At 36.2% G+C, this 17,167-nt stretch overlaps 1 protein-coding gene across 1 annotated transcript; it reads left to right on the plus strand.

The window, feature by feature from the left end:
• The first annotated feature begins 2,657 nt into the window (after positions 1-2,657).
• LOC133183956 (flavin-containing monooxygenase 5-like) lies at positions 2,658-6,398 on the plus strand. Its single transcript, XM_061318828.1, has 3 exons — positions 2,658-2,673; positions 4,547-5,174; positions 5,320-6,398. Exons 2-3 carry the CDS (start codon positions 4,548-4,550, stop codon positions 6,325-6,327), a joined length of 1,635 nt encoding a protein of 544 aa, XP_061174812.1. The 5' UTR covers positions 2,658-2,673; position 4,547; the 3' UTR covers positions 6,328-6,398.
• Positions 6,399-17,167: the final 10,769 nt, after the last annotated feature.

The raw sequence follows: 17,167 nt of genomic DNA on the forward strand, positions 1-17,167 counted from the left end.
ACGGGCCTGGAGAAAACGTAAGATACATTTTTCCTAGCATTTAGAGGTGCATAGATCCCCCAATTTGATTTTTATTACAAAGAAAATTACGGAGACACGTTCTTGTCGCCGGAGAAGCGCAGTGATAAGAGTTGAGTTCACATCGCAGGTTCCAGAGCCGTTTACTGTTTTAGAGGTTCTTTATTTGACCCGAAATCTATTTTATAAACAAGGATTATGGCTTTGCTTCCACGCTATGCTAGATCTCAAAGATGACAATAAATAGGCGGATTATTATTCACATATGATAAATATTGACAAAACAGAACATCATTTTTATCTAAGAGTAATTTCAAATGTTCATAAGAAAAATTGAGCAAGGGTTTTACTGACAAAAAGCTCAAAACCTTTTATATATATTATTGAAAACTGCCGATTGATTAAACACCTCAGAAGTTCAACCCACCGCGGTCCTTTTCACGAGACGGTCCAGGATTTCGAAGTACGTGTTGCTGCTCAGTAAGTGCCAGACAAACCGTTAATTCATAACTTTCCAATATGAGTGAAAAAATGTCGAAGGGGCGCGAATAAAACAAAATAAATAAATAAAACAGAAACATCATTTTCAACCTGAGGATCGAACCTAATTCGCTTTGACATACATGTAGAATTAACTTCTGTTTACATGATTGCATTATATATATGGGTTACATTAAAAGTTTAGATCTAAAGTTTTAACTTATCTATAACTATCTAGTTTAACTTGATTTAAACTTTTAATGTAACATATATATCATATTTTAAGGTACGATTTAAAAGATTTGTAATACAAGGGTTTATTTATGCTGTGCTGTATTTCAGGTTTAAGATATTGTAGTTTGGGTAAGTTTAATTATCAAGAAATAAAGTTTCATTTTAACTAAATACGGTTTGGTAAGAGATTTGGCCCCGTTGGTCACGTGTTCATCCCATAAAGCCCTTTATGATAGTTTGATCACGTACCAACCCGTATTAGTATCCCGATAAATGTTTTCAGATAATTCTTTTCTACTTACATTTACATTATATTTACATTTGTGACTGTGTTGGAAGATATATTTGCGTATCATAAATTAAAACCTATGAAATGATTCACTTAATTTTCAAACCTCAACAGTATAAATTGAGTGCGTTGAGCGTGTTAACCACTTTTGGCGTCAATGTGAAATTACGTCGGCCCTCTATGGCATTATGTCAATTTATAGTCAGGTGACATACCTGTATTTATGATTGCTAAAACTTAATATACTATAGTATATATTCCAAACGTTTCAATTATAAACATACCTTACAGGTCTAGATATTGTACATCTAAAACAAAATTATCTTAAATGTCAGTATGTAAAAGATATTCTAAAGATAATATGTAATACAAGGGTCTTTATAAATTAAATGACTGGTTGACGGGTTTTACAATCATTTTAAATGGGATGCCCTTTGGATGAACGTCTTCTTAGATGAAAAAGTCTTTTTTCGAGTGATTATCGCCTTCAAGACTTCAGACTTGCTAGATATATCATTGGTTTAGTCACTAGAGCTTAAGTTAAAAATGATAATCTTTAGGTTTTAGTGATCACTTTTGTTCTTGAGGAGGGAAAGAAAAGGTCTGTCAACCTTAAATTTGGAGTTTTCATAGAACAAGCATTCTGAGAGTATTGCATTAGCAATACTAGTCCCCTACCGGCAAGTGTTATCTGGTTCCCGTTAAAAATTGAAAGTGCCATAATTCTGATGAAAATCATTGATGCGAAACGAAAAAATTGCGGAAAACTCTTAAAAATTGAAAAGGTCCCAATTCCGTCAAAAATCAATGAAGCGAAACGAAATGCAAACTTGATCTGTAACTTATCAAGATACACTCACATACCAAAAATCAGCTCAATATCTGCAAGCGTTTAGGAAAAAAGTGCAGAAGACCAAGTGGGAAAGACAGACGGACGGACAGAAGCAGAGGAAATCTACAGTCCCCTCCGGTTTCCCCGATAGGGAACTAATAAAACCCATGTATATTCATCATGTTATTAGGTGGTTTCATTTCATAATGAAAAAAGAAATTACTATTTGTTACAAATAGATATAAATTCGAATGAGAATATTCGCCAACGGCATTCACAAGTTAATGAGTTCTTCGTGTTTTGTAATGCTATAGATAAATATATAAGATGTTCTCAATTCATAGGGATCATAATATGCATGAACAGGTCAGGGCTGCATTCCACAATAGTATAAACACTGATGGCATGGGGGAAAACAATTGCATATTCATTGCGTTCCATAATTGGTCCTAATTTGAAAATTTGGGAAAAGGAAATGATTATTTAAACAAAGGCGTGTCTTTTATCCTGTCTCTAACCACATGCGATAACCAACTCAAAATTGAGTCTGTTCAGGTACTGCCTCAATGACCTCAATAACCTCAATGAACTTTCACCCTATTCAATCTCGGTCATCGTTCCAAATTGCTGCAATGTCCACATAGGCACGTTCTTTAATACAAAGTCTTCCATAATTCTTATCCAATTAATGATTTGCGTCGTTCTAAATAGATAAGGAGACCTCAGCAATAACCTACGGAAAATATTATGAAACCGAGAATTCGATTTAAACTCCCTTCTGTTTAGGCGAAGACTTACAGTCTCCCAGACTTTCGCACAGGTAAGTTAAAAACGCTTTTATTTTAAACTATAATACATGAGATTTTTAAGAGTAATAAAATTTCTTGCTTTGTGAAGATAATTTTTGTTAATTTCAGTTCAATTTACATAAATGAAGAAAAAGATTCAAATGCAAAAATACAATGTACCGAGCCTTTTGCCAGAAGTACTTTTTTTTTTTTCAAATTTAGGATTTAATTAAGTAAGCAATAAAATGCTTTCTTTGTTCACGCGGGATCGAATTAACGCTTGCAACTATTTGTCTGATGAGATTTTAATAGAGAGGTTGAGATTTTAAACTTGTACGCGTACGTGTACGTGTGCACAAACTTTGACGTACACTTTTTTTTTTTATTTGTCTGTTGAGATTTTAATGACGTGTAACATGAACGTGTAGACTGCAATCGGTGTCTCTGTTTCAACTATCTAGTAGTTTTGTGACATTAGTTTGACTTTAGTTAGTGAAAAAACATGGCTAAAATAAGTGTTCATGAAACTTAACATCCTAAATAATTAACAACAATAACAATTTCACACATAAATTGACTAGTTTTTATTGAAAAAGCTACAAGTTTATATCTACGTGTAGTCTATGCCTTTTTACAAGTTGTAGGAACGTGTAGAAAACCTATCAACACGAAAACTGATGACGTAATACGCAAGAAATTTAGGGAATTCCCGTACACGTATGAAATCTCAACCTCTCTAATGACGTGAACGTGTAGAGTGCAATCGGTGTCTCTCTGTTTCAACTATTTAGTAGGTTTGTGACATTAGTTTGACTTTAGTTAGTGAACAAAACATGGTTAAAATAAGTGTTCATGAAACTTAACATCCTAAATAATTATAACAACAATAACAGTTTCACACATAAATTGACTAGTTTTTATTGAAAAAGCTAAAAGTTTACACCTACGTGTAGATGCCTTTTTACAAGTTGTCATCTTCGCTAGCCAAGGGTCTCTGATACGCTACTCTCCTCATAAACCCTTGGCATACGGTGCTGACAAAAGACGGGATTGTTTTTGTCACGTGATCATGATTGGTACGCACAGATTGCGTCATCGACAGAAATAAAAAGCGTATTTAAAAAAAATTGTTTTTAAAGAATAATTAACAAGAAGGTACTGAGTTATGTTAATTTGTTATTTAAACATGTAAAAATGCAAATTTACATCTTCAGTATAGATTCTTAATAACATATTTTGCACGTTGCTTTAGAAATTGGATGACACCATATTGCTATTCATAGAATGGCATGTTATCTTACGGATCATTGTTTACTTGCGTTTTACATGACCGATATTAAAGAGTCAAGATATATCCCGAACGCAAATATCGTCATTTACAAAAAACAATTGCTGATTGGTCGAACGATGTCGATCAACTCCAATCACAACTTGAGAAAAAAATCCCAACTTTTTTTAACACCGTATGCCAAGGGCTTATGAGGAGAGTAGCGTATCAGAAGCCCTTGGCTAGCGAAGATGACAAGTTGTAGGAACGTGTAGAAAAACTTATCAACGCCAAAACTGATGACGTAATAGGCAAGAAATTTAGGGAATTCCCCTACTAGACGTACCCGTACACGAACACGTATGAAATCTCACCTCTCTATTCACTTTAAATAAAAAAAATCTTATATATACAAAGTAAGGGACGTGAAAACTGAATTTATATCAGAAGATTTTAAAGTACGCACACGAATATATTCCTGATACGCGAACGGTGCAGATCGATAAAGCAAGTACCCAAACTTCGTCAAAGTATTTTTTTTTTACAATTATGAATAAATAAATAGGTAATAAAAAATCAATCACAAAATTACTTACCAATTTTTGTACATTATGTTTTAAACCTTTTGTTTTTGCTAGAATGCCAAAGACAGTTTGCGTAATTGGCGCCGGTGTATCCGGATTGGCGGCGGTCAAAAACTCCTTGGATGAAGGTCTACAACCAATCTGCTTCGAGAAAGACGATGATGTTGGTGGACTCTGGAACTACCATGATGTTCCCAAAGAAGGTGATCCGAGTCTGTACAACTCTTGCAGCATCAATACCAGCAAGGAAATGACCTGCTACAGCGATTTCCCAATCCCTAAAGATTTCCCAAACTTCATGGCACATAGACATTTCAAAAGTTATTTGAAACTTTACGCCGAACATTTTGGTTTGATGAAGTATATCAAATTTAAACACATAGTGGAACGTGTGGAGAAAGCAGATGATTTTGAAGATACGGGTGAATGGGTGATAACAACAAAAAACCTGTCGAGCGGGAAAGTGGAGAAAAGGAAGGTAAACTTTGTAATGGTGTGTAATGGTCACCTCCATGAGCCAAATATTCCCAAATTCAAAGGACTAGAAAAATTTAAAGGAAGAGTGTTGCACACCCATGATTACAAAGACTTTCGTGGATTTGAAGGAAAGAGAATCTTAATGATTGGAATTGGAAATTCTGCAGCAGACGTGGCATGTGATCTTAGTAGGCATGCCGAGCATGTAAGTAACTGCACGAACTTTCTATTCAAGACGCTTGTTAATTTTCGATGCACAACTACATTTCTTATACTCTCAGAAATCTTACTTAAATTCTAGTCAATGTAGAGTAAAATCCAATGTAGTCAATATTGTCTATTTCTTTCAGGTTTATGTCAGCACACGAAGTGGTACATTTGTAATACAGCGAGCTGCTGACCAAGGTCGTCCATTTGACCACATTGCCGTCAGCCGTTTTCGACAGGGTCTTCCATGGCCGTTGTTGCGTCCATTCCTTTACCATGGTGTCAATAACCGATATAGCCATTCCAAATATGGACTTTCACCCAACACAAGATTCAATGGTGGAGCTGTGACCATAAGTGACGACCTTCCAAACCGCATTATTTTAGGAACGATCAATGTAAAAACCGACGTTGAGAGATTCACCGAGGACGGTGCGATCTTTGTGGATGGAACAAAACTTGACAATATTGATGTGGTGATTTTGGGCACCGGGTACAATTTCAGCTTCCCATTTCTCCAGGAGGATGTTGTAAAAGTAGAAAATTCCTTCCCTTATCTATACGAACTAGTGTGGCCAGCAGACCTTGAACCTTTGACTCTGGCCATTATTGGCCTTGTCCAACCATTTGGTGCTCTTCCTCCGATTCTAGAAATGCAAACAAGATGGGTTACTCGCGCATTTTCTGAGAAGTGCAAGCTACCAAGTGCTGCAAAGCGCATGAAAGAAGTTGAAGCAAAACATGCCAAACTGAAAGCAAAAGGTATTGACTCGGCACGGTATAGTCTTGTCATCTTCTTTATTCAGTACATCGACAAACTTGCACAACACATCGGGTGTAAGCCAAATCTGTGGAAGCTCTTCTTCACTGATAATGCATTATGGAGAAAGCTATTCTTTGGCCCGTGCACACCTCCACAGTGGCGACTCGAAGGACCCGGATGCTGGAAAGGTGCAAGACACGCCATTGAAAATGTGGAAGAAAACACCTGGTACCCATTAAAGACACGCGAAGCAGGAAAACACGAGACAGAAGGTTTATACGATGGATGGATAAACCTCTTCAAGTGGATGTTTATTTTCATCGTTACCTGTATATTTCTCCGATATTTGTTTTCAAACGGTTATCAAACTTTCACGATTAAATCTTGAAAATGTGGGTGGAGTTACTTCACATAAATTGAGATCTATTGTAATATACTATACCTCGTTTGCATAAAACGATATTAATGTGCTGTCAAATATTGATCAAACATCAATCTTTTATTCGGTGTATTATTTATATAGGTATTTTTGATTATCCGCTTCGTAATTTATCAATATGTAAAGTGACTTGATAAACATGTACATTGTAATTTGAAAATTACGGTAAACGGGTTCAGCTCATTTATTATATAGACACAAGTAAAATTCATTGCTCGTGTTTATGATATTAATATGAATTTATGATTACATGTATATTAGGATGTTTTTCATTTTTTCCCCCGAGTACTGTGTAAGTATGAATTCCTCGAAAACTCGATAAAATTAAATTTATTTTATGGTGTGTAAGTTTTGTTGTGTACGTATTGAAATATATATATAAATAAAAATTTTATTCCACAAGAATTTGATAGTGTAGCGGGCTATAAGATTTTTAAAAGTCCTTTCCTTACAAGTAACAAATACTTATTCTCTGCTGTTTATGAGGATATAACTGATATAGAATCAAGTGACAATTCTTGCAAACTATCACGTACTTGCTCTCACGTCGCTTAGAAAAATAGGCCCACATCTTCCTTGGTAGTCAAAATTTAAAACATCAGTATACATGTGTTTTGAAGAAAGGTACGTCCTACCTTAATTGATGAGAAAGATGTGATCAATGTTTAAAGAACAAAAAATAGTTATAGTTTGTCTAGATGCATTTTTTTTTAAAGTTTGGAATGAAAAGGTTTACTTAAGGTTCAATGACCCTCTGATAAGAAAAATAACTCTCACTAAAGTTAACAATTATTTCTTTATAAAATTGAAAAGTACGAAAAAAAGTCATTTCTGTCGATTTCTGTATCGCTTGGTATGCTGAGATTGTGCTCATTTTAATTATAAATTCAATTTCTTTTGGAAAATCAATTAACGGACCAGGTATGTTAAAGCAAAATTTAAAAAGAATAGAAGAATGATGGAAATTGATTGTTATGAAGCAAATATAAAAAAAAAATCTGTGATTTACCTTCAATCTACAATTTTTAGTATCATTTAACAAATGATTTATTGTGATTAGAATATCAATTGAGGTTGTTTAAAATACAGTGGCTGCAACGTTTTTGTTGACAACTTACACGAACGATCACGTTACACGAACGATTCCGCACGATTAACGCTCGATAAAATCTGCCGACTAAATGTTTATGTAAGCATTGAGAATTGTTTATTTATTTATTTGTAAAAATACCCATTTTCGATCTATTGATTTTAAAAATATCTTGATCATAATTAGCAGTAAACAATTTTAATTAACATCAGAGAAAAAAAATATTTAAACATCTAAGTACGGTTTATCACAAAAAATCACGCTATTTGACCAGAACATATAATATTGTACGACTTACTATATTGCTTATTCCCAAGCGATAAATAGTTGGTTCTGCTTACAATTCTGTAAATCGGGCTTCATTTATTTTATTTGGATTGAAAAAAAAAAACATACAAGCGAAATGCTTGTATAACAAATAACATTCCGATAAAAACTTACAAAACGAAATTTACACGTTTCTTAACGCACGATCACGCACGATTAAAACCGCAAGCGATTGAGTCTGATACACGCACGATCTCGCACGTTACACGAACGATCACGCGCGTTACACGAACAATTCTACACGATTGGTTTGCCAACAATAACGTTGCAGCCACTGTACACAGATCTTTGGATAGAAACCATGGGGCATTGATTTATCACCACAAAAGTTCCACATTTTAGATTATGAGAACAAATATGCTGAAATGTTGAAATTGTTGTCATTTTGCGTCTCCCCCCCCCTCCCCTCCCCCAATATATTTTTATATTTACTCGCAGTAGTTTATGTGGTTTGGAACGAATGAAGGAAAATTAGTTTCTCTTAGTAACAATGGCTGAAAGGTGAAAGATAAATACAAATGAAGATAAGCAGAAGTCTTGGTGTCAGTCTAGAGTGCTTAGTTTTTATGCCATGAGAATATATTAAAGCGGGCATTTTACCAAGGACAGATGATACAAACCAAAAAATTTATGCCCGGATTGGTATACATTTTTGGATCGATTTTGGTTGTAAATGTGGCAAATGACAAATTTCTAAGACATTAAGAAATTGCAAACTCTCTATGATGTTCAAAATTTAACCTTTCTGCAACCATCCTTATTAATCTATACATTTTTTGTTCCTTTAAATCCCGTTATTGTGATACTTTGAATAAAAAAAAATTAAAACTATACGCGGTTAAACTTATTCAGTTTACTTATGTAAACATGACTTGTTATTTTCAAGATTTTTGATAAATGTTTGTATAATTAGTTTTAAAAAACAGGAAAAAGAGTTGCTGCCCTTGTTGGGTAGTATACACGGTTTGTGCAGCTCCGCAGAATATGTAACTTATTCTGTGCAACATTGTGGTATGCGGTGATGGGTCATAGTAGGAGTTGGGAGACAACACTTATGAGAGAAGTATTGGTGAAGATTTCATGAAATTATTATTTAGATGCAGTTTTTTATAGAACTTGTATTGGGTAGATTGTGAGCGACCGATGAGATCTACTCACCGTACAGTTTATCGATGTCAGTGCGCTATAGTTCATTACCTTTGTGTTCTTCTATGCTGCATCGTCTGACATTTCTGAATACATACTTCAAACATTTATAGGAACTTCAAGCTATAAGTCTCCAACTTCGCCCAACTTACAGTTATTTTTTATGTTTATGAACCCCTTGGTTGATATTCTTATCATTATACCTTACCGTCTCTGCTTACATGCACTGTGTTACAAATATAAGTACTGTGTGCTTTGAATGTACTTTGAGTGTTCCATTGAGTGTTCCATTGTAATTTTTACATCAACAGTTATATAAAAAACGCATAATGGGTGACAGTAACAACGAAAACAACAAAAGAAATCTGAGTGCCCTATCTCAATCTAACTCTGAAACTTCTCGCTCCCCTAAAAAGCAGAGAGAAGGTTCTCTTTCCACCAGTCCAAGCAATGTCAACCCATTACAACCTCATCCATTCCCTCATATGTCTACTCCAGTACAACAGATTCCTTACGGCCATCCGCCATTCATACCAGGCCACCCAGGTATTCCAAGTCCCGCTTTTGCACCTCTGCAAGTTGTTCTTGGAGAGGATGATGTCATGCGAATTGCTGCGGCTGTAAAACAGGCACTACAAGAGGAGATCTCCCAGTTGGTAGTATCCGAGGTAGCGAAAGCAGTTGAACCACTTAATAACAGGATTATCAACTTGGAGAATGAAAATAAAAACCTGTTCCGCCAGCTCGACGAACTTGAACAATATGGCAGGCGCCCCATGGTCCGGATATCTGGCATCCCAGAACAACAAAGTGAGGACACCTCAACACTGCTACTCGAAGCATCAGCAAAGGCGGGTATCCCACTTCAGCCAAGTGATATCGAAGTATCCCATCGAGTCGGTAACCCCAATAATAAAAACCGAAACGGTCCAAGGCAGATTATCGCCAAGATGAAAAACGTCGACTTAAAGTTCAGGCTAATCAAAAACTGGGAGAAATTCAAAAACCATCCCGATACCAAAAATATTTCGGTAAATGAGAACCTCACCAAATACCGTGATAGACTCATGTTTATTGCGAGGCAGCTCAGCCGTAAACACTGTATCAAACAAGTCTGGTCCTCAAACGGGAAGATCCGTATCCGTGATTTAAAGGACAAAGTGTTCATAATCCAACAAGAGTCGGATCTTACTCCATTTGGTCATACCATGTAAATCCTGAACTCTGATCTGTGACATTTTTGTTCCATTCGAACACTCCCTTGTATATAATGTAAACAAAAACATTTAAGGTACATATCTTTCCAAATCGACTCACGCTAGTTTCCCATGCACCTCAACCATTTGAACTACTCCCATTATGCTTGTTCTTATGATCCCCTGTATATACATGTATACTCTTTGCTTTTCTGTTTGGTTTATCTCAGACTTTGTTTTTTACAACCCATTTATAAGATGTCTACAAATCGCTTGCTATTTAGCTGATTCCACATACCCATGTTTTTGGTTATATTCTTGCTCATGTAGTGTTAACCCTGGCTCTCTATTTTTTTTTTGTTTTTTGTCGAGGTGTGACTTAAGACATGGGTATTGAAATAGCACAATATCGAGCCAGGGTGGGAAATTACTATTCAAAAGCTACACGTTCTATTTTGCACTTAAGTGTGTTTGAAATTATTTGTATCAACTTGATATTAAGCTTCAAAGTAATGGAGTTCCAGTTATCATGTTGATCATCTTACTTTCCGATCTTTACGAGTATTGTAAAATTGTACAAAAAAATCGTACTCATAAGTACTTTGCGCCATTCTCTATGCCTTCATATGCCTATATCTCTAAAAATATTAACTTGCTTACCAACTTGTCAGCACTAACTCGAAAATTGTCAGGAGATATTGAATCAAATCCTGGTCCTTCAACAAACACAACTGAAGGCTCTTTTGCTTCATCTAACTCATATTCATCAATTTTTGACGGTACAACCGGGATATCATTTGTACATTTAAATGTTCAAAGCTTAAAACCCAAGCTAGACATTTTAGAAAGCGAACTGCATAACCATAGTATACTGTCATTTACTGAAACATGGTTAAACAACGATGAATCGTTTTCAGATATTTCGTTAAAAAATTTCCAAACACCGTTTTGTTACTGTAGGAAAAACAAAACAGGCGGGGGCGTAGCCGTGTATGTCAAAGATCACATACTTGCGAAACGTCGATCGGATTAAGAGCCTGTCACGGTTGAATGCGTCTGGCTTGAAATAGTTATTCGTGAACAAATCTATTTATACGGTACATTTTATCGTCCCCCAAACTCACCTACAAGTATATGGGATGACATTGAATTTTCCATAGATCAAGCGTACAATACTAATATAAGCAAAATAATCATTGTTGGGGATTTTAATGCCAATCTACTTTCACCAAACACGCAAGCCGATCATTTATTAAACATTATACAGACTTATAACATGTTTCAAACAAGAAAACATTGATGTAACCATCAATTGTCGCCCGGGAAATAAATAAAGTAAACAATGGAAATGAGTCTTGATCATCAAACCGCTTCGATATGTGTGAAAAAGGCATGCGTCTAAATGATGGAGACGATAGTCGAGAATATTTTGAAAACTTATAGTCGGATGAAAATCGAACAAAAACGATACCCTTTTAAACTTTATCAATTCCTCAAGTAAATGTTGGTTGCATAAAATATAATTTGAAACCAGACACATGCATCACCTATTTTCAAAAATGTCTTTCACCTTAAGAATATAAAACACGAGCTGTGTAGAGTACGTTTTTATGCGATAAGTGAAATTCGATGTTCTAAAAAAAGGGACCTGTCGTTTTTTCGATAGTAAATGATAAGCAACTTTATATATTAAATATGAAAAACATATATATTTTTACAGATTCACTTTATGGAAGTAAATATATTGTGTATCTCGTAATTTATAAAGGGAAAGAACATTCTGATTAACAATCTTTTTAATGTTTAGAAAACCTTTAATTCTGAATAACTTCTCCCACCTCAATCCCCATATACCAACACTTAAACTTATATGTATAGAGCAGCCCGGTCCTCCGGGCTGCAATTATTGAAGAACCTACATACTTCACTGAGCATTCGTCGTCACTTCTTGATATTATACTCGTAAGTAACACCTCACTTGTGGTGAGGTCTTCGGTTGGTGATTGTTTCTTAGACCAATATATTCGATATCATTGTCCTACTTACGGTCTCCTCAGTCAACCCCCTCTAGAATCTCAATGTTTCAAACGGAAAATATGGCTATTTGATAATGGTGACTACACTTCCTACAGACAAAATTTAGCAAATGTAAACTGGGATGATTTACTTATTGAATCAGACATAGACAACAGCGTTTCTAACTTAAATAAAATTATAGTCGAATGTGCACAAATGTCAATTCCCAATAAAACAGTGATCATTCGGCAATCTGACCCACCATGGTTCAATAACACTTTAAGAAAACTCATTCGGAAAAGACGTCGTCTCCATAAAAAAGCTAAACGGACTAAGAGAGATAATGACTGGGAAAACTATAGAAGAACTCGTAATCAGTGTGTCGGCCTTGTCCGGAAACTCAGAGATGAGTACTACAGTAAGCTCTCATCTGGAATTAACGTGTGCAATGATTAAAAAAATGGTGGAAAATTGTAAACAAGTTAATAAATTTAAATTCTAAACAACCCTTTACAAATACTCCTCTTACTTTCGAAGGTAAAACATACGAAGATGACAATGACAAAGCCGAATTACTAAATACCTTTTTCCTAAAACAGTCATCAATTGATGATCATTCAAACAGATTACCTAATACAGATTCCTCTAGTAATTACGAAACACTCCTTGACTTAACTCTTGATGCAACCGAAATCGAAACAGTTCTTCTTTCATTAGATACTTCCAAAGCTACAGGCCCAGATCTTATTAATCCCCGTCTTCTTAAAGAGGCAGCTTCTATATTAAAATTACCATTATGTAAACTTTTCAATTTGTCTCTTAAAAAAGCGGTATTTCCGATAGAATGGAAAAGAGCAAACGTTACCCCAATATATAAGAAAGGTGACAGGAATAATGTTTCTAATTATAGACCTATATCACTTATCTCCATAACCGGAAAGGTAATGGAAAGATGTATCTACAATCGTGTATATCTATACTTATCCAACAATAATTTCTTTTGTTCAAACCAGTCAGGTTTTATTCCAGGTGACTCTACAATAAATCAATTACTCGATATATCTAATGACATAGGCAAAGCACTAGATTCCGGAAAAGAAGTAAGAGCTGTTTTTTGTGATATAAGTAAAGCCTTTGATAGAGTATGGCATGAGGGTCTCCTGTTTAAACTAAGAACTGCAGGGATAAATAGGAATTTGCTCAAATGGTTTAAAAGTTATCTTACAAATAGGGAGCAAAGAGTAATACTCAACTCCACCTCATCAGCCTGGGGTAGCATCAAAGCTGGTGTACCCCAGGGATCTATTCTTGGTCCTCTGTTATTTCTCATTTACATAAATGATATTGTATGTGGAATTAATTGTGTAATTAAATTGTTTGCAGATGATACAACCCTGTATATAGTAGTTGATAATGCTTGCACAGCCAGTCAGATATTAAACAATGACCTTGATAAGATAAGTGCATGGGCTAAGCAATGGTTGGTCGATTTCAACCCCTCAAAAACCGAATGTTTATTATTTAGCAATAAACGCATCCCCATCACACACCCCCCACTTTATCTGAATAGCCAAATAATCGAAAATGTGGAAAGTCACAAACACCTTGGAATACATTTTTCAAAAAACGGCCACTGGGATTTGCACATATAATCAACCCTTCTGAAAGCATCTCAACGTCTTCATCTACTAAGAAAACTTAAATTTCTTATTGATAGAAAATCGCTTGAAAATTTGTATTTTTCTTACGTTAGACCGCTACTCGAATATGGTGACGTTATATGGGATAATATGTCCAGTGATCTTGTCAATAAAATCGAACATATCAATATTGAGGCCGCTCGCATAGTAACCGGCTCTACGAAACTTGCAAGTCTTCATAGTCTTTATCAGGAGACTGGTTGGGAATCTTTAAAAGATAGGAGATATAAACATAAAATTATACAGTTCCACAAAATGGTCTACAGCCAAACTCCTCAATACGTTTCGGATCTAGTCCCACCACAAAATCAAGATATACACAATCATTCCACTAGACAAAAGTGTAACATCAAGCAAGTCAAATGTAGAACTGACCACTATAGTAACTCCTTCGTCCCATCAACCATCAAGCTCTGGAACGAATTGCCCGATTCTATCAAACAAAACCCTTCGTTGTCAAATTTAAAACGTTATTTAAATGCCAACAATGCAAAGCGTAAACCCCCTCAATATTATTATACTGGTAAACGCAAGGAACAGATATTACACACAAGATTACGACTTGATTGTAGCTCACTAAAAAGTCATTTATTTTCTCGAAATATTGTCAGCAGCCCAAACTGTAACTGTGGCGAGATTGAAACTTCTGAACATTTCCTCCTACATTGTCCATATTTTGAAAATCTCAGATATAGATTTATATACACACTTCCACATTACAACAACACCAATATATTATTATTTGGTGACCAAAATCTACCACTGGCAGAAAATGTTGGAATCTTTAAATCTGTCCAAAAATATATTGTAGTTACCAAGAGATTTATTTAATCAGTTTTTCCTTAGTATCTATTCACTACTCCCTCTCCCGTGGGTATGTTCTTGTGTATATTCTCTTAAGTGTGTGTAGCAAGCGTCATTTTTATTTTTTTTTCCTCATTGTTATTTTTTCTTCCTAATTTTGAATTAATATCTGTTACTGCTGTAAATCTCCTGCATTTGTTCTTTAATTATTTTTCCTATAAATTCAACCATAATATGTCGCTTTTTTCTCTCTCATACAGTCATATTGTACAAATTCATTAGACTTCTTCTGTATAATTAGAACGTCATTCATTTGTGTCAATCGACATGATTTCTAATTTAACATGTATGTCAATTTCAAATACTTTTTAAGCAGCTTCAAACCGTGTTATGTAGCTATCTAATAAGGGTCTGTCACCTTTATCATAATAATAAGGAAACGGATTAGTATAAGTTTTTAAACTTGTTTCCGAATCCTTTTTGATTTTTAGCTCACCTCGACGAAGTCGAGATGAGCTTATGCTATACCCCCGGCGTTGGCGTCGGCGTCGGCGTTAGCGTCGGCGTCCCGGTTAAAGTTTTAGGAGCAAGTCCCATTCCCAAGTAACTATAAGCCCTACCTTGACCAAACTTGCATGGATGATGCATCTAGGGATGGACACTACCACACTTGCTTCGGATGCTGGATATGACCTAGATTTTCCAGATGATTGACCAGGTTAAAGTTTTTGGAGCAGGTCCATTCCCAAGGAATTATAAGCCCTACCTGGACCAAACTTGCATGGATGATGCATCTAGGGATGGACACTACCACACTTGCTTCGGATGCTGGATATGACCTAGATTTTCCAGATGATTGACCAGGTTAAAGTTTTTGGAGTAGGTCCATTCCCAAGGAATTATAAGCCCTACCTGGACCAAACTTGCATGGATGATGCATCTAGGGATGGACACTACAACACTTGCTTCGGATGCTGGATCTGACCTAGATTTTCCAGATGAGTGACCAGGTTAAAGTTTTTGGAGCAGGTCAATTCCCAAGTAACTATAAGCCCTACCTGGACCAAACTTGCATGGATGATACATCTAGGGATGGACACTACCACACTTGCTTGGGATGCTGGATCTGACCTAGATTTTCCAGATGAGTGACCAGGTTAAAGTTTTTGGAGCAGGTCCATTCCCAAGTAACTATAAGCCTTACCTGGACCAAATTTGCATGGATGATGCATCTAGGGATGGACACTACCACACTTGCTTCGGATGCTGGATCTGACCTAGATTTTCCAGATGAGTGACCAGGTTAAAGTTTTTGGAGCAGGTCCATTCCCAAGGAATTATAAGCCCTACCTGGACCAAACTTGCATGGTTGATGCTTCTAGGGATGGACACTACAACACTTGCTTCGGATGCTGGATCTGACCTAGATTTTCCAGATGAGTGACCAGGTTAAAGTTTTTGGAACAGGTCAATTCCCAAGTAACTATAAGCCCTACCTGGACCAAACTTGCATGGATGATGCATCTAGGGATGGACACTACCACACTTGCTTCGGATGCTGGATATGACCTAGATTTTCCAGATGAGTGACCAGGTTAAAGTTTTTGGAGCAGGTCCATTCCCAAGTAACTATAAGCCTTACCTGGACCAAACTTGCATGGATGATGCAGATTGGGATGGACACTACCACACTTGCTTCGGATGCTGGATCTGACCTAGATTTTCCAGATGAGTGACCAGGTTAAAGTTTTTGGAGCAGGTCCATTCCCAAGTAACTATAAGCCCTACCTGGATCAAACTTGCATGGAGGATGCATTTAGGAATGGACACTACCACACTTGCTTCGGATGCTGAATATGACCTAGATTTTCCAGATGATTGACCAGGTTAAAGTTTTTGGAGCAGGTCCATTCCCAAGTAACTATTAGCCCTACCTTGACCAATCTTGCATGGATGATGCATCTAGGGATGAACACTACCACACTTGCTTCGGATGCTGGATCTGACTTAGATTTTCCAGATGAGTGACCAGGTTAAAGTTTTTGGAGCAGGTCCATTCCCAATTAATTATAAGCCCTACCTGAATCAAACTTGCATGGAGGATGCATATAGGGATGGACACTACCACACTTGCTTTGGATGCTGGATCTGACCTAGATTTTCCAGATGGGTCACTAGGTTAAAGTTTTTGGAGCAGGTCCATTCCCAAGAAACTATTAGCCCTACCTTGACCAAACTTGCATGGATGATGCATCTGGGGATGGACACTACCACACTTGCTTCAGATGCTGGATCTGACCTAGATTTTCCAGATGAGTGACTAGGTTAAAGTTTTTGGAGCAGGTACCCAATTATAAGCCCTACCTGGACCAAACCTGCATGGATGATGCATCAAAGGAAGGACTCTACCATACTTGCTTCAGATGCTGGATCTGACCTACATTTTCCAGATGAGTGACTAGATTAAAGGTTTGGGAGCAGGTCTATTCCCAAGTGATTATTTAAGCCTT

This window comes from Saccostrea echinata, unplaced genomic scaffold (genome assembly GCF_033153115.1).
Source record: "Saccostrea echinata isolate AGI-Se365-2 ecotype Australia unplaced genomic scaffold, CSIRO_AGI_Sech_v1 ptg000009l, whole genome shotgun sequence".
Lineage (NCBI taxonomy): Eukaryota > Metazoa > Mollusca > Bivalvia > Ostreida > Ostreidae > Saccostrea > Saccostrea echinata.